Source organism: Chlorocebus sabaeus, chromosome 23 (genome assembly GCF_047675955.1).
Source record: "Chlorocebus sabaeus isolate Y175 chromosome 23, mChlSab1.0.hap1, whole genome shotgun sequence".
NCBI lineage: Eukaryota > Metazoa > Chordata > Mammalia > Primates > Cercopithecidae > Chlorocebus > Chlorocebus sabaeus.
The window spans coordinates 31041950-31060269 of NC_132926.1; the positions used below are offsets into that span (position 1 = coordinate 31041950).

At 48.2% G+C, this 18320-nt stretch overlaps 1 protein-coding gene across 2 annotated transcripts in view; it reads left to right on the forward strand.

Moving 5' to 3' along the window:
• ANXA6 (annexin A6) overlaps positions 1-16120 on the forward strand; it is a 57944-nt gene extending 41824 nt beyond the window's left edge. Inside the window, exons 21-26 of one of the 2 annotated variants that reach the window (XM_008015039.3) lie at positions 5939-5956; positions 6748-6841; positions 8030-8125; positions 11242-11300; positions 13544-13666; positions 15724-16120. In XM_008015039.3, the coding sequence (XP_008013230.3) occupies positions 5939-5956; positions 6748-6841; positions 8030-8125; positions 11242-11300; positions 13544-13666; positions 15724-15783 (450 nt within the window). In that variant the 3' untranslated portion in view covers positions 15784-16120. The remainder of the gene's footprint in view (positions 1-5938; positions 5957-6747; positions 6842-8029; positions 8126-11241; positions 11301-13543; positions 13667-15723) is intronic. The other variant, XM_038005816.2, reaches the window with a different exon arrangement.
• The last annotated feature ends 2200 nt before the right edge of the window (positions 16121-18320 follow it).

The following is an 18320-nucleotide window of genomic DNA, read 5'->3' on the forward strand; positions in this document are numbered from 1 at the left end:
CAGTAATATCCTCCAAGACCCAGTACAGTTAAGGTCCCCTGCAGCTTCCACATCAAGTAGCTGTGGTTGTCCAGTTGTCCAACCCTTGCTTTGGAATATGGTTGTCAAAAGCTGCAGGGTTACATTTAAATGTATGGTATTTCAGCTACATTGTGGGCACATGGATGGGGGCTAGACTGAGAACCCAGCCAGATACTAGGATGGCTTGCTGAGACACATTTCATTCACTCATTCAACAGATGTTTATTAAGTATTACTGTGAACAGCCTTGTGTGCTGCTGAGAGTTTTTTTTTTTTTTTTTAAATCTCAGCTCTCACCCCAAATCTATCCTCCAACCCTAAATTGATCTTCCGGGGAATGTTTCTGCCTGTGCCTGGTTTGCCAATGAGGCTGTGCTTCCAATTGCCGCTAGCAGGGGGCAGTGGTGGGCCTTGCTGATAGCTGCTTCGCAAAAGGAGAGAAGTGGAGAGAGAGAACCCGGGTGGAAATAGCTAAGGGACCCTTGAGCCAGATCCCTGCCCAACTCGGCTACTTCTCCAGATTTAGGATGCTGGACCTCAGCTCATTTTCTTATAACTAGCAGTACATTCTTTTATAGAAACTAGAAAATAAAGAGAAGCCAAAAAAGACTCCATAACCTAATAGTAATAGCCATTGTCAGTATTGTAATATACATTATTGTAGTTGTTTCTCTATGTATATATAAAAGTGGATTCTTGGCTGGGCGCGGTGGCTCAAGCCTGTAATCCCAGCACTTTGGGAGGCTGAGGCAGGCGGATCACGAGGTCAGGAGATTGAGACCATCCTGGCTAACACAGTGAAACCCCGTCTCTACTAAAAAATACAAAAAACTAGCCAGGCGAGGTGGCGGGCACCTGTAGTCCCAGTTACTCGGGAGGCTGAGGCAGGAGAATGGCGTGAACGCGGGAGGCGGAGCTTGCAGTGAGCTGAAATCCGGCCACTGCACTCCAGCCCCGGCCACAGAGCGAGACTCCGTCTCAAAAAAAAAAAAAAAAAAAAAAGTGGATTCTTTATTTCTGACAGTTAAAAATTAATACTATGTGAATATTGTTGCACTTTTTAATCAACAATATCATTTAATGGCTGTATACTGTTCGTATCTGAATCTATCATGTTATTTAACCAGGCTTCTTCCTAGTAGCAAACTCTTTTATCACATTCATGAATTATTCCTTAGAATGAATTTCCAGAGATGAAATGGAAATGCGGGAGCAAAATGTATATAAAAATTAAGGGCATTTGATAGGGCTGAGCCAAGCTCCTCCTTAGATAATGCACATGAGTACTTGGCAGTTTGTATTTGCCTGTTTTATACTGCCTCCCTGGCGGTCTCTCACTCTGGATGTCTAGAACACCCTCGAGCTCTTAGAAGTCTGGGTCTGTTATTAACCAGTTGAACATATGTCCAGTTTCCACCTGTGGCCCCACAGTAATTGTTAATAGCTTCCCCTTTCACTCTGTCATCCAATTTGAGCAATAAATTATAGATAACTAATTATTATAGACCCACCATGAAATGAAGCATTGTGGTCATTTTTAGATAATCAATACTCAGATCTTTTTTTTTTCTTTTTTATTTTTTTTAGATGGAGTCTTGCTCTGTCACCCAGGCTGGAGCACAGTGGTGCAATCTCGGCTCACTGCAACCTCTGCCTCCTGGGTTCAAGCAATTCTCCTGCATCAGCCTCCCAAGTAGCTGGGATTACAGGCGCCCACCACCATGCCCAGCTAATTTTTTTGTATTTTTAGTAGAGACGGGGTTTCACCATATTGGCCAGGCTGGTCTCGAACTCCTGACTTCAAGTGATCCACCCACCTCAGCCTCCCAAAGTGCTAGGATTACAGGTGTGAGCCACCGTGCTCGGACCAGACTTTTAAAAATATAACAGCTTTCTTGAAATAGAATTAATCTACCATACTATTGACCAGCTTTATTGGAATAGAATTCACCTACCATACTATTGACCAGCTTTATTGAAATAGAATTCATCTACAATACTATTGACCCATTTAAAGTGTGCAATTCAGTGGTTTTTAGTATCTTCACAGACTTAATGCAACCATCACCACAATCAATTTTAGAACATTTCATCACCCCCAAAAGAAACTCCATACACATTAGCTATCACTCCTTATGTCCTCCTAACCCCCCTGCCCTAAGCAACCACTAATCTACTTTCTGTGTCTCCAGATGTGCCTCTTCCAAACATCTCATGTAAATACAGTGATATAATACGTGGCCTTTTGGACTGGCCTCTTCACTTAAGAAAACACTAATTTAAAACTGTGTTAAACACTTAACAGTGTTTTCAAGGGTCATCCATGTTGTAGCATGTTGGGACTCCCTTTTCATTGCCAAATAATATTCCATTATCCATTCATCAGCTGTTGGACATTTGGGTTATTTCCACCTTTTGACTATTATGACTAATACTGCTCTAAACATTTGTGTACAAGTTTGTGTACCAGTTTTTGTGTGCACATATGTTTTCATTTCTCTTAGATAGAATTGCTGGGTCATATGAGAACTCTAAGTTTAACCATTTGAGGAACTGTCCAGATTAATTTTTGCATGAAGTAGCTAGGCTAATAAGACCAAGCTTTTGTGGTGAATATTAATTTAGTGCCCCACCACTTTTTTTTTTTTTTTTTTTTTTTTTTTTTTTTTTTTTACATTACAGATATTATTATCTTAAAGATGCTTTGAAAAACCTAATATGTCTAGGGTTTTCTGACCTGCGTAAGTGAGAAGGATTGGGACTTTTGAGTCTTTTCTGTTAAATCTTTAAAACATGTCCCTCTCCCTCTCTTCTTAAAAATGATACAGTTTTATTTAGCGTAAGTTTTTACAAATTTTTGATAAAATACATATAAACTTTACCATATTAATCATTTTATTTATTTATTTTTGGAGATGGAGTTTTTCTCTTGTTGCCCAGGCTGGAGTGCAATGTCGCAATTTGGCTCACTACAACCTCTGCCTCCCGGGTTCAAGCGATTCTCCTGCCTCACCCTCCTGAGTAGCTGGGATTACAGGCACCCACGACCACGCCCGGATAATTTTTTTTTTAGTTTTAGTAGAGACAGGGTTTCACCATGTTGGCCAGACTGGTCTCAAACTCCTGACCTCAGGTGATCCACCTGCCTTAGCCTCCCAAAGTGCTGGGATTACAGGCATGAGTCATCATGCCTGGCCAATCATTTTAAAGTATACAGTTCAGTGGCATTAAGTACATTCACATGTTGGGCAGCCATCACCACCAGCCATCTCGAAAACTGTTTTCATCGTGCAAAACCAAAACTCTGGACCCATTCAACAGTCACTTGCCATTCTCCCTTCCCCCAGCCCCTGGCAACCACCATTCTTCCTATGTCTGTGAATTTGACCACTCTAGGGACTTCATGTAAGTGGAATTATACAGTATTTATGCTTTTATGACTGGCTTCCTTTACCTAGTATGATGTCCTCGGGGTTCAACTAGGTTTTTGTTTTGTGACGTTTGAGACATAACGGGGTGACAGGTTCTCACACTGTCACATAGGTTGGAGTGCAGTGGTGCAATCTTGGCTCACTGCAACCTCTGCCTTCTAGGCTCAAGCAATCCTCCCACCTCAGCCCCCCAAGTAGCTGGGATTACAGGCATGCACCACCATGCTCAGCGAATTTTTTGGTAGAGCAGGGTTTCTCCATGTTGTCCAGGCTGGTCTCAAACTCATAGGCTCAAGTGATCCTCCCACCTGGGCCTCCCAAAGTCCTGGGATAACAGGTGTGAGCTACTGCGCCTGGTGTAGGTTGTTTTTAATACAGAAAAATATTTTAAAAACCAGAAACAGCCTATAATCCTAGTAGCCTTGATAACTCTTATTTAAGATTTAAAATGAAATAATATTTTTGCATATTTAAGAAATAAAACTTCAGGAAGAATAAAAAGAAATGCAAAAGCTTTCCTGCATAGTACCTCTCCTCGAAGGTGTCTTGACAGTTTCTTAAGTACTTCCCAGGAAGTATGAGAAAGTGAGTGTTTATTTATTTATTTTTGAATCTAGACGAAAGAAACACTATTTTACACAAAAATATGCTATGCTTTACTTCTTCACTTAATTTAAATGGAAACTCTCGTTATCAGCATTATAGATTAATCTCATCCTTTGTAAGACTTGCATGGATTGTTACCATTGATTGGATAATCCATAGCCTGTTTAACAAGTCAATCTCAGGATGGTTTACAGTTTTTCTCTGTTAACGAAAAATGCTGACCGGGCGTGGTGGCTCAAGCCTGTAATCCCAGCACTTTGGGAGGCCGAGGCAGGTGGACCACCTAAGGTCAGGAGTTGGAGACCATCCTGGTCAGCATTGTGAAACCCCATCTCTACTAAAAATACAAAAAAAAATTAACTGGACGTGGTGGCACATGCCTGTAATCCCAGCTACAGGCTGAGGCAGGAGAATCGCTTGAACCTGGGAGGTGGAGGTTGCAGTGAGCCGAGATCGTGCCACTGCACTCCAGTCTGGGCAACAGAGTGAGACGAAAGAAAGAGAGAGAGAGAGAGAAAGGGAAAGAATGGAAGGAAGGAGAAGGAAGGAAAGAAAGATGTTGCCATGGGAAGGAAGGAAGGGAGGGAGAGAGGGAGAAAGGCAGGAAGGGGAGAGAAGAGAAGAGAAAGATGCTGCTATGGGCCAGGTGTGGTGTCTCATGCTTATGATCTCCACTTTGGGAGACCAACGCAGGAGGATCGCTTGAGGCTAGACTGGACAACAAAGTGAGACCCCTTCTCTACAAAAAATAAAAAAATTAGCTGGGTGTGGTGGCACACACCTGTAGTCCCAGCTACTCACGAGGCTGAGGCAGGAGAATCACTTGAGCCTAGGAGGTCAAGGTTGCAGTGAGCTGTGATTGTGCCACCGTACTCCAGCCTGGGCAACAGAGCAAGGCAGACCCTGTCTCCAAAAAGAAGAAAGAATGCTGCAGTGAATAGTCTTGTATTCTATTGTGGAAGACTTTTGCCAGAATATCTGTAGGGCAAATTTCTAGCAATATAATTGCTTGATCAAATGTCATAGGCCTTTTAACTTTTAATGGACATTGCCAATTATACAATGAAAAGAAGAGGAAGGTTTCCAGAGCATAAGCTGTAGTGAAGTTTATAAATAGTTCAGTCTATCCAATAGAATAAAGTCAGCAGAGTTTCTGGGGGAAAGGTGAAAGCAATACGCAGCTTGGGTACACGAGCCTGGGTATTTTGTTCCCAGGCTCTCCAAGTCACAGCTATTTGCCTAACAAAATTGTGTCCTAACCACAGAATTCTGCGCTCTGCATAGTGCAGTGATTAAAAGTAACCCTTGTAAAATGACTTTCCCATCACTGTTTGCTGTGTGCCCCCAGGCAGGTCAGCTCCCTTCAAGGCCTCAGCTGTCTGGTCTTTCCTGTCTTTAACCTGAAAGCTAAAATTACATGTCTCTTGCCTTGCAACTCTGAATATGCTAAAGGGTGCGGAGAACTTTGCACTGCTCACATTTACATCTCAGTGGTTCTGTAAGGAAGTGGCAGCAATTATTTCTTTCCACTTTCAGACAAAGAAACCGAGGCCTGGAATCTGCTCTAGGTTTTGGGGTGCGAAGAGCAGAGTGTTCCCCGTTTCTGTGTCTTTTTCTTATCCCTCAGGTGAACACGTTTTTAGTTATTGCCAGGCCTTTCCCCATTCTGAGCTCCAGCCCAAAAGGTCATAGGAAAGTATTTTTCTGTTGTCCCTGCCCCACTTCGCATCGCATCCCGGGTTCTCTCCAGTCTCTTGGGACATCTCCCACTCCCAGCCAGGCCCCTCACCCTGCACCCCAGGGCCCCAGCACCAGCCTCCCCGGCCTCCTCTGACTCTTGCCTCCCTTCTCTCCCTCCTCTCTCCCCTCCCTGCTCTCAGGTGGCTGCTGAGATCTTGGTGAGTGTCCTGTTCTTCATTTGGGTTTTAACGGCCTCTGAGTAAAGTCCGCCTTTACTGGGCTGAGCGGGGCAGTATCAAGCAGTGATTTGGGAGCTTGCTGTGCGGCTTCTCTCTCTCCCCTTCAGGGCGCCTTAAGGACCCTGCTTGGTAAAAGATAGGCCAGGCAAGTGTTTCCCAAACTTCAGCTAATCATCTCTGGCATGATTTGTGCTGTGTAACCACTAGCTGTTAATACTGATCTTTAAATCGACTCACTTTTAAACCCAAAATGAGTGAAGGGGAATTTAGTATCAGTATAAATAGAACTAGTAGCTGGCTAGAAGACAACTGTGGAAATACTAACATGCAGTGTGATCGGGTATGTTTGCCCTTGACGCCGCTTGGGGAAACACTGGCCAGGCCATCTTCCCTGCATATGACCCCATACACACTTCCCAGAGGGCCTTGCGGAAAGGTTGAGGGATGGAAGGGGAACTCCCAGTTGCTATGCTCAGGGCCTGTGCGGGTCCTGCCAGGAGCCCCGGTCCCATGGCCCCGAGGCTAGGATGGAAGTTCCCAGTGCTAAGCCCATCTGTGTCAGATCACAGGGTCCTTGTGAACTGGAGAGGGGAGTGTAGAAGCCATTGTGCTTGAGGAAGGAAGAGGGGACCAGTCTCAGCCCCCTTGGATGGCTGTGTGAGCCCAGCTTCTGATTGCCCTCAGCCCAGGCAAAGACGTGAAAGTGAATAATAACCAAGGCTTTCTCATGTCTCCCCTCCCAAATGCTTGCTCCAACCGGGGCTCTGCAGGAAATAGCAGACACACCCAGCGGAGACAAAACTTCCTTGGAGACACGGTTCATGACGATCCTGTGTACCCGGAGCTATCCGCACCTCCGGAGAGGTGAGGCCTGACCTCCTCCCTTCCCAGCTCAGCAGGAAGATCCCAGAATCTGATGGGAGCCTCTCATCTCTCTGTGGCAAGAGGAGCCAGTTGCCCAGCCACCCCCTCCTTAACCCAGCAGTAGTGTATCATGGGTGACGGCAACTCTGGAGCCCTGGATTCTAGTCCTGGCTCTACCGCTTATACCTCACCTTCCTTCTCCTCCTTAAGGAAGCAGGTGGGATGGCAGGGATTAAGGATAGCAACTGGATTTCACCTCAAAGGCCAACTCTGACAGATTGGTAGCAGCTGCCTAGAATGCTGGGTTGAGAAGGATTCTGGGACCCCGCGTCATGATTCCCTGGCGATGCCTGCCAGGAGCAGGGCAGTGAGAGGTGGTGGCGGCACAAGACCCACATAGACATCTTTGAACCACAGACTGCCACATGCACAGGGCACACCTGTATGCAGTGACCCTGGTGCTCAGTGATCATGAAGTGTCCTGCACTGAGACATTTACATTTTAACATGCATTTGTCTAGCACTTCGCAGTATTTAAGGTGCTTTAGCATGCATAGTGGCTAAAAGAATGGACTTGGGCACTGGACCGCCTTGATTTGAATACCCATTTAACAGCCATGTGACCTTAGGCAAGTTACCAAATCTCTGCGCCTGAGCTCCCTTACATAGGAATCAGGGTTTTAGTTCCACCTCACATGACGGTTGTGAAGATACAAAAAACACAACACACATAAAGCACTGGCGCAATGCCTGACTCAGTGAGTGCTTCCTGAGTGTTATCGATGTGTCTTTATCCCAACTGGACATGGGAGGAAGAGGAGGCCCAGAAAGGAGAGGATTCACCCAAGGTCCCTCAGTGAGCTGGGGCAGAACCATGACTAGGACCCATGCTCCTTTTACTACCCCAGCCTGGGTTGCCAGAACTTGGCCGAGGTTCTGAGGCCATTGGCCAGGCACGGGGACTGACTTGGGACAGATTTGGCTCTGAGCCCACAGCAGCCTTGATGTCAGAGCTTCTCTATCAGGATGATCTTGCCCAGTGCATTTAGGCCTGGGCTGTGGCCATATCTGCTGCCCTTCCACTTTCTCAGGCACAGCCTGTGGGAGGCACTGGGTGGGGCTGAGGAGGGGTCCTCCCCCTCCTGCACTGAAGCTCACCCCCACCTGCGGGGCTTCTCTTGTGGCCAGTCTTCCAGGAGTTCATCAAGATGACCAACTATGACGTGGAGCACACCATCAAGAAGGAGATGTCTGGGGATGTCAGGGACGCATTCGTGGCCATTGGTAACTGGCAGGGACTAAGGGAAGGGCTGGGGGCACTGGGAACTTGCCCAGATTCTCTGGAAGAATAGAACCTTGGCAGCCTCCGAAGCTAGTACTGGAAAGTAAACACTGCCACAGTTCACCTCCGGGGGTGCTGCCAAATGTGTGATTGTGCGGGAGTGTCATGAGGTCTGTTCCAGGCTGCAGGAGAGGGCGAGAAAATAGCTGTCGCTGGGGAAGGACCAGGAAGACTGGGGCAGGCAGGGGAGGGGCACGCTGTCCTGCACAACTAGGGTGTGTACACACACACACCATACACACACTTGACACACACACTTAACATGTACAAGACACATACTGTACATACACACATTCTCACATGTGACTTATACATAAAACACGTTACATATGCATGTGACAGGTGCATACCATACATACACACATTACATACACACATACTTCACACACAGAACACATTATACATACACATACATGCTACACCCCCACAAGACACTACACTTGCACACACACACACCACTCACACACTATGCACACATGACCCATGCACACCACATACACACACAACACATGCACACACATACAAGACACATACACGTTAAATGCAGACGAGACACACACATCCCCTCTTCTCCTCTCAGTACCTGGCTTTTTGGTTACACTTATATAATTTGAGCTCTTGACTTTGAAAAGGTTTTTTCCTTTTGGATCTTAATTTCACCATGTATAAATGTGGATGAGTGGGTATGGGTTGGGGCTGAAGTTATTCTCGTTAGTATTCATCATTAGTGGTATCTTGTTTCATTTACTGTAAAACGCATTGCATCAATGCACTTTTTAAAAATCTTACCAAGAGGTGTCAGGGGAATATTTTCACATCATTGCCATCAATTATAAAACACATCTTGATTTCAGAGACACTAAAATGTGGGGGAAAGGTGTGTTAGGTGAAGTAGAGATGGTGGTAGGGGGGTTGTTTAGCATGTGATGGTCCTTTACCACCCAGGACCAATATCCAGGAGGCGGGATAGCCCAGTGGGTAAAAGCATGGACTCCAGGTTGAATCTCTGCTCTGCCACTTCCTCACTGTGTATCCTTGGGCAGGGCACGAAACCTCTGTGTCTCAATTTCCTCCTTTGTAAAGTGGAGATAACAATAGTGCCCAGCCCATAGGGTGGATTTTGTAAGGCTGAAATTAGCTAATTATACGTAAAGCACTTGGAACGGTGCCTCTTGGCATGTAATACTCACTGGGCAGGGTTAGTTTTTATTGTTTCACGCCGAGCCCTGTGCAAAGTTAGTTGCACACAGGTTTAGTTGCATTCTCACCAGGTGCTCTTCCCAGCTTATTTTACAAAAAGGACACTGCATCCAGAGAGGTTTGTAGTAGTAGAACCAGGACTCAAACCACAGGCTGCCTATGTCCAAAGCTCATGTTCTTTAGCCTTTGGAGACACTTTGAGATTCCTACCCTCCTCGTGTATTTCCCTCTTTCCTTTCTCCTCCCACCTTGAACAGGTCTACACATGCAAACACACACCACAACACCATTTCACACCCCTCCATCTAGTGGCAGGCATCGGGGTCCCCTGTGACAGATGGACAGGCTCAGTTCTTAGGAAGGCTTGTGGGGTTGATTAGAAAGGAGAGAAGTTTCTGCCCAGTGTGCTTCTTAGCCAGACTGATAAAGCCCTAGGTCTGAAGTCAGGGGAGGCTTCCTGGAGGTGGTGTCATGACTGGGAACGTGGACATCAAGTACAGCCTTGCAGGATGGGACTTGATTTAGAGAGAGAGAGTGTAGTGAAGGGCAGATAGGAAATGCATCTATCCAGGAAGGACAGAGGGACACAGGAATTTGCAGTTCTGGGAATGGAAGAGCAAGGGCCATGAGGTTGCAAAGGAGGCCAGGAGCTTTGACATTCAAGCCAAGGAGCTTGAGATTTGTTTGGGAGGTAGTAGGGAGATATGTAAAGAGCTGGAGATGGGAGATGTGTGATGTGATCTTTCCCGTGGGGTTCCTGAGCCTGTTGCAGAGGAGTCTCTTGCTTGACTCTGCCACTGGACTACACAACTCCAGCCTCTTGCCATCTCTTCTCATTATATCCAGAGTCATGGTTTCTCTGGTGTCTGGTTTCTCTTTTTTAAGCTGTCTGAGACACGCGTGCGTGGGCTCTGGAGCCTTGCAGTCAAGCAGCTGTGAAGGGCTAGAGAACCCTAGGCCTTGAAAAAGGGCGGGGTTGGTGAAACCAGGCAGGCATTATCTGGGGTCAAGGAAGGGAGCAGTGGCTGCCAATACTGCAAGATTGTTCAGGCCCTGGGGCAACACTCAGCCCCAGGGATTTACATGGTCCCTTAAATTTTACCAATGGACAGCCATTCTTTGGAGCAGTATTTCTCTAAATCAGTAACTCTCAAGCATTAGGCTGCACCAGCGCAGGTTGGCCAGCCATCCTGATTCGCACAAGGCTTTCAGTGCTGTTAGGTTGGTGCAAAAGTCATTGCAGTTTTGCCATTGAAAGTGATGGCAAAAATTGGAATTACTTTGGCACCAACCTAACAAAACCTGGAATGTCCCAGGCAAACTAGGACAAGCTGGTCACTCACCTCCAGAGTTTCATATTCAGCATATCTGGGGTGACGCGTGAGAATCTGCCTTCCTTCCAAGTTTTCAAGCGATGCTAATGTTGTTGGTCCGGAAACCACACTTTGAGAACCACTGCTCAAGATCTTTCTAAAATCTGAGTCTTCAGGGTGGAGCCTAAACCCTGAGTTTTAAACAAGCTTCTTGGGTGATTCGACGCATTTAAAAGTTTTGAGGCCCTATGCTTTGGGTTCATGAGGAGTTAATTACCTTTGAATCCTCTCCTAACCTTGGTTAGCTCTAAGCACCTTAGAAGGAAGAGAGTTGCAACCAAGTGAGAGCCAGGCCTAGGGATGAGCCAGAGGAGGAAGCATGGGGAAGGGGAGCGAAGGTGTTGCCTGAGCATGACCCTGGGGTTGACAATGATCTGCAGACCCATGAAAGGATAGACGAGGTGGGGAGATGGGGGAGGCCAGTCCAGAGTCTGGGTTCACAGCCTCTGACCACATTCCCCGCATCTCTCTGCTCTTCCTACCAGTTCAAAGTGTCAAGAACAAGCCTCTCTTCTTTGCCGACAAACTTTACAAATCCATGAAGGTAAGAAAACGTGCTGGCGTTCCTTTCCCTTCAAGCACTGACTTATGTACACACACACAGATGTGCACCGTCCCCCAGATCAGGATTCCTGGCAGCTGTTTCTTCCCATTTGACATTTATCAGCATCTGCCCTTGTCTGGCTCTAGGATGGTATTTCCCCGTTGGGGGTGATTTCCCCTGCCTTCCCCCCCAGAGGATATTTGGCAATATCCAGACACATTTTCGGTCATCAGAACTTGCAGGGTGTTGCTACCGGCATCTGGTGGGGAGAGAACAGGGATGCTGGTGGGGAGAGAACAGGGATGCTGGTGGGGAGAGAACACGGATGCTGGTGGGGAGAGAACGGGGATGCTGGTGGGGGGAGAACGGGGATGCTGGCGGGGGGAGAACGGGGATGCTGGCAGGGGGAGAACGGGGATGCTGGCAGGGGGAGAACGGGGATGCTGGCGGGGGGAGAACGTGGATGCTGGTGGGGGGAGAACGTGGATGCTGGCGGGGAGAGAACACGGATGCTGGTGGGGGGAGAACGGGGATGCTGGTGGGGAGAGAACACGGATGCTGGCGGGGGGAGAACGGGGATGCTGGCGGGGGGAGAACGGTGATGCTGGCGGGGGGAGAACGGGGATGCTGGCGGGGGGAGAACGGGGATGCTGGCGGGGAGAGAACGGGGATGCTGGCGGGGGGAGAACGGGGATGCTGGCGGGGGGAGAACGGGGATGCTGGCGGGGGGAGAACGGGGATGCTGGCGGGGGGAGAACGGGGATGCTGGCGGGGGGAGAACGGGGATGCTGGCGGGGGGAGAACGGGGATGCTGGCGGGGGGAGAACGGGGATGCTGGTGGGGGGAGAACACGGATGCTGGCGGGGGGAGAATGGGGATGCTGGCGGGGGGAGAACGGGGATGCTGGCGGGGGGAGAACGGGGATGCTGGCCGGGAGAGAACGGGGATGCTGGCGGGGAGAGAACAGGGATGCTGTTAAACAGCCTCAGCGCACAGGATAAGCTTGCACAACAAAGAATGATCCAGCCCCAAATGCCAAGGTTGAGAAATGTGCTCTGGGGGCACAGGGCTGGGTAGGACACAGTCTCTGCCCTCTCAGAGCTCACAGCCTATCAGGTGACACAGGGTCTCCTATGACAAATAGTCATCAGAGGTCACAGGCACTCCCCTCTGAGTCTAGGCCTGCCCTTCCGGGAGAGCCCAAGCCACACTGACCACCCTCTCCACCACTGGAGTCTCAACTGCTGACAGCCTGGGCAGGCAGGAGGGTAGGAAGGAGCCTGAGACTCTCAGCTTACTGTCTCCAAATGTGACAGCCGTTCATTGAGCACTCACTGTGTGTCAAGCCTGTGCCAAGGGCTTCATCTCTCTGACCACAGTTGACCCTCATGGCAGTCCTGTGAAGTTGTGGTAGCATCCTCATTTGATAGAGGAGGACACTCAGGCCTAGGTAGGGTAAAACGTAGCCCACATTTACGCAGCTCCTAAGAGGCAGAGCTGGGACTTGAACCTAGCTCTGACTGCTAGGCTGGTGCTTGTAGCTCCCTGGGGGCAGAGGCAGCTCTGGCTGCCTACACATTCCGTGCCCTGTGCCTACTCCTTGGACTCGGTGGTAATTTCCTAGGGCTGGTATAACAAATTCTACAAACTGGGTGACAACAGAAATTTATTCTCTCATAGTTCTGGAGGCCAAAAGCCCAAAATCAAGGTGTCACCTGGGTTGGGTCCTCCTGGAGGCTCTGGGGAAGAAACTCTCCCCTGCCTCTCCTAGCTTCTGGTGGTTGCCAGAAGTCCTTGGTGTTTCCTGGCTGTGAATGCATCACTCCAGTCTCTGCTTCTGTCCTCACCTCGTCTCTTTGCTGTTTGTATGTCTGTGCTGTCCCTCTTCTTATAAAGATATTGGTTATTGGTTTAGGCTTCAATCTAATTCATTATGCCTTCATCTTAACTAATTACATGTGCAAAGATCTTATTTCTAAATTACATCACATTCTGAGGTTCCAGGTGGACATGAATTTTGGAGGGGACACTATTCAACCCATACACGTCTTTTTTGCATGTCAGTCTGGCCAGTCCTGGGCACAGGGGGATTTTGGTCAGGAGTGTTTGCAGAAGACAGAGGGAGAACATCCACCCTGTTGTTGGGAGGAACAAGGGAGAGAGGCAGATGGGATACCACTGTTTCTTGCCTGACTGGGCTCTGTCTCTCCTGCCTGTGTCTCCCTCCTGCCTGACCCCACCAGGGTGCTGGCACAGATGAGAAGACTCTCACCAGGATCATGGTCTCCCGCAGTGAGATTGACCTGCTCAACATCCGGCGGGAATTCATTGAGAAATACGACAAGTCTCTCCACCAAGCCATTGAGGTAAGCGGAGGGGCTAGAAGTTAGCGGGAAGGGGGTGAGTGTCAGATCCCTAATGTAAGATTAGGAGTCTTCATTCCCATGGACTTTCTCCCAGTGGGTTACTGCTTAGAACAGCCAGGATATCGAAATGAAGGGGGTCTGTATTGCATTATTTATACCAAAATCAATTCCAGAAGAATCAAAGGTTTATAATTAAAGATTTCCAAATAAAACAAGAGCCCATTTTTGCTTTTTTAAAAGCAATGTTATGGAAGTGTAACTTACATATCATGGGTAGGCGTGGTGGCTCAAACCTGTAATCACAGCACGTTGGGAGGCCAAGGCAGGTGGATCACTTGAGGTCAAAAGTTTAAGACCAGCCTGGCCAACATAGTGAAACCCCGTCTCTACTAAAAATACAAAAATTAACTGGGTGTGTTGGCTAATGCCTGTAATCCCAGCTACTCGGAAGGCTGAGGCAGGAGAATCGCTTGAACCCAGGAGGTGGAGGTTGCAGTGAGCTGAGATCATGCCACTGCACTCTGGCCTGGGCAACAGAGCAAGACTCCGTCTCAAAAACAGACAAACAAAAAACTTACAAATCATAAAATTCACCTATTTTAAGGGTACAATTCAACAGTTTTTAGTAAATTTACTGAGTTATACAACCATCCCCATAATGCAGCCAGTTTCCAAACACTTCTATCATCCCACTAAGCTCTGTTTTATCTAATTCCATCCCCAGCCATAGGCAAACACCAAGCTACTTTGTGTCTCTGTGGATTTGCCTTTTCTGAATATTTCATATAAATGGAATCACCTAATATGTGACCTTTTGTGTCTTTTGTTTGTTTTGTTTTGTTTGTTTGTTTGTTTTGAGATGGAGTCTTGCTCTGTCACCCAGGCTGGAGTGCAGTGGCGCCATCTCATCTCACTGCAACCTCTACCTCCTGGGTTCAAGCGATTCTCCTGCCTCAGCCTCCTGAGTAGCTGGGACTGCAGGCATATGTCACTATGCCTGGCTAATTTTTGTATTTTTAGTAGAGACGGTTTCACTGTGTTGGCCAGGCTGGTTGCTAGCTCCTGACCTCAAGTGATCCACCTGCCTCGGCCTCCCAAAGTGCTGGGATTACAGGTGTAAGCCACCACACCTGGCTGTGTCTGACTTTTTTGACATATGGAGCTTATATTTTTGTTCTTTGAGATCAGCCAAGATCTTAAAGTTTGATGCTTGGTTCTACTTGGCTAACAAGACTATGGGCATCTCACAGGCAGTCTCTTACAGACTTAGTAGGAATGTCAGCAAATTGTTAGCACATTTTGATACTATATTATGTTTTAAAATCATACATCAAAAAATACCAGAACAAACAAAATCCCCAAAACTCAAAAAATACCAGAACAAACAAAATCCCAAAAACCATGTCTCATAGCAACGATAGGAGTCCCTCAGAAAGGAGATCCATACCATATGGGTCAGGAAGTTTGGCCTCCCCAGTCTGAACGTGTGGCAGACCATTGTGATGTGTGGTGAGCGTGATGGTATTCGCACCCATTCCCAGCAATGGCCTGGCAGTTAGTGCTCAATAGTGTTTGTTCAAATAAGGAATCACCTAACACGATATGCCAAGGTGGAGGGTATCAGCAGAGTGCCAGAGGAACCAAGGGAGGCAGGAGTTCACTCTGCCTCCCGAGGCAAGAGAGTGGTCAGGGTGCTTCTCAGAGGAGAGGGCCCCACTGGCAGACGGTATTGGGGGTGCACAGGGGCGTGCTGGACAGGTGGAGAGAGGACTGAGATGCTCCTGGGGGAAAGGAACAGGTGAAGCCGCAGAGCTGTGCACAGGTCAGATCCCAAAGGCCCTTGAAGCCAGGTCGAGAGCTTGCACATCTTCCTGGGGATAAACAAAAGGGATGTGGTCACATTTATGTGTCAGGGAGATCCCTCTGGCCTACATGTGGCAGTTATGCTGGCCATGGAGAGAAGCCAAGGGAGATGTCCAGACAGATGGGCAGCCAGGAGGAGGGGCACTGAAGCTGGAAGGACTCTTTTCACTCACTCTGCTCTCTGCCTCTGCCAGGGTGACACCTCCGGAGACTTCCTGAAGGCCTTGCTGGCTCTCTGTGGTGGCGAGGACTAGGGCCACAGCTTTGGTGGGCACCTCTGCCAAGAAATGGTCATCAGCACCAGCCGCCACAGCCAAGCCTGATTGTTCCAGCTCCAGAGACTAAGGAAGGGGCAGGGGTGGGGGGAGGGGTTGGGGTTGGGCTCTTGTCTTCAGTGGAGCTTAGGAGAGGCTCCCACTCCCACGGGCCATCGAGGGCCCAGCACGACTGAAAAACCATAGCCATAGATCCTGTCCACCTCCACTCCCCTCTGACTCCTCAGCCTTTCCCAGCTTCCTCCCCTTGCTACAGCCTCTGCCCTGGTTTGGGCTATGTCAGATCCAAAAACATCCTGAACCTCTGTCTGTGAAATGAATTGTGTCTGTACTTTGATGCGGTTGGTGGCAGGGGCCAGTTGAATGTGCTGGGTGGGATGGTGGGAAGGGTAGTAAATGTGCTGGGGCAAACTGACAAATCTTCCCATCATTTCACCACCCATCCCCATCCAGGCCGCGCTAGAGTACTGGACCAGGCACTGGGATGCCTGGGTTCAAATCTGCATCTGCCATGCACTTGCTTTCTGACCTTAGGCCAGCCCCTTTCCCTCCCTGAGTCTCTTATCTACAGTGAGAGAGCTGGACAAAAAAATCTTGGCTTCCCTTCTAACATTAACATCCTAAAGTATGCCTCTAATTCATTCCCTTGACACTTTTTATTTCTAAGGAAGAAATAAAGAGAGATGCACAAACACATAAATACATTTCCAGTGAGGGCCTCTGTCTTCTGCCTAGAGCCTCATTAGGGCTTGAGGTTGTAAAGTCTGTCCAGGAGACAGGATTTTCCTCATTAGAGCTTGAGGTTGTAAAGTCTGTCCAGGAGCGAGTTATGTCTTTCAGTTCTTGCAAGGTGTTTCCTGGGAAGCGCACAGGAGAATCTGAGTTTGCAGCAAGCCTGGGAAGGCTGGCCCAGCTGTGCTCTGGGCCTCAGGTCCCCCCTCATCCCCTCTCGCTGCCTGGACATTTCTGTATGCTCTTCATCCATTTCAACCAAGCCCAAACTTCCTCTTTTGAACTGTGCAAGGGCACGCGATGGGATCTTGATCTGGAGAGATGCATGGAAAGTTTCCTTCATGCAGGTCACTGATAAGCAAGTAGGCGCAACTGCAGTTCCTCTGCCTTCCTGCCCCCAGCCCTACTTCTGGTCTGTGGCTTCGGTCTCACATTGTCCAATGACCATGGCATGGGGCTGGCTGCTGTCCAAAGGGCACAATTCCCTACCCTGGCTGACCAGACTAATTTATTGAAGGTTAGTGTGTGTTTCTTTTCCTTTCTTTCTTTCTTTCTTTCTTTTTTTTTTTTTTTTTTTTTTTGAGACAGAGTTTCACTCTTGTTGCCCAGGCTGGAGTGCAATGGCACGAATTTGGCTCACCGCAACCTCTGCCTCCCGGGTTCAAGCAATTCTCCTGCCTTAGCCCCCCGAGTAGCTAGGATTACAGACATGTGCTACCATGCCTGGCTAATTTTGTATTTTTAATAGAGATGGAGTTTCTCCATGTTGGTCAAGCTGGTCTCAAACTCCCGACCTCAGGTGATCTGCCTACCTCAGCCTCCCAAAGTGCTGGGATTACAGGCGTGAGCCACTGTGCCCGGCGCGTGTGTTTGTTTTCATAGCTGTGAAGACAGCAACAGGCAGGTGAGAGAATCTGGTCTTGTCCCTCCCTCACTTGTGACCTCAGACCAGCCATTGCCCTCACTGGGCTGCAGTTACTCCATCTTTATAGTTGGGGGTTGGATCCAACAATTTTGAAGAGCTCTTAATCTCTGACATAATGAGTCTGAAACAAAGAAAACTTACCTTACCGTGTCTTCACTTCCTTTCTTCTGGGCTATGAACTCAAGTGCCTTGAGGGCCAGCTGAGAGCTTTCTGTGATATTTGTCTAACTTAATTGAACTGTTACTGAAAGATAAATTAACAAAATGGTTCAGAGTTTTGGATTAAGACCTTTGGAACTAACTGACGGCGAGCACAGCAGTGTCAGTTTCCTTCTCTGTAAAACAGGGTTCCTCATTCCAATTCCACCTATCCTGTAGCCTCGTGGGAGTAAAAGGAGGTACCACTTGGAGGTGCTCGGCAGGGTGCCTGCCTGGCTCGGAGTCAGTCTCACTACCTGCCCTGAACCAGGCTCAGTTGTAGGGGCTGAAAGGTGGAGGCCATGATGCTTTATGGCTTTGATTTCATGAAGTCAGTCAGCTGCAGATCACAAAGACATTTGAACCCAAAAAGAAAAGTGCCTTAAAATATATACTGAGTGAAATGGGCTTGGGGCAGAAAGGAAAGAAGAGTGGAATCAGGGAATAGAAGTGAGCAGAGCCCATGGGCTGAGGGGAACACAGAAGAGGAGGCCTAGAAACCAGGAATGAGGACAGCTAAAATCGGGCACTCGCTGTGTATCAGATGCCGCCCTAATACCTCAACATGCATTTTCCACGTAATTTTCAGTTACGGTAGTTGTGTTCTGGGACTGGTCGGTAGCAGGAAGGAAACCCTAAGAGTTTGCGAGGTGAGGTAGAC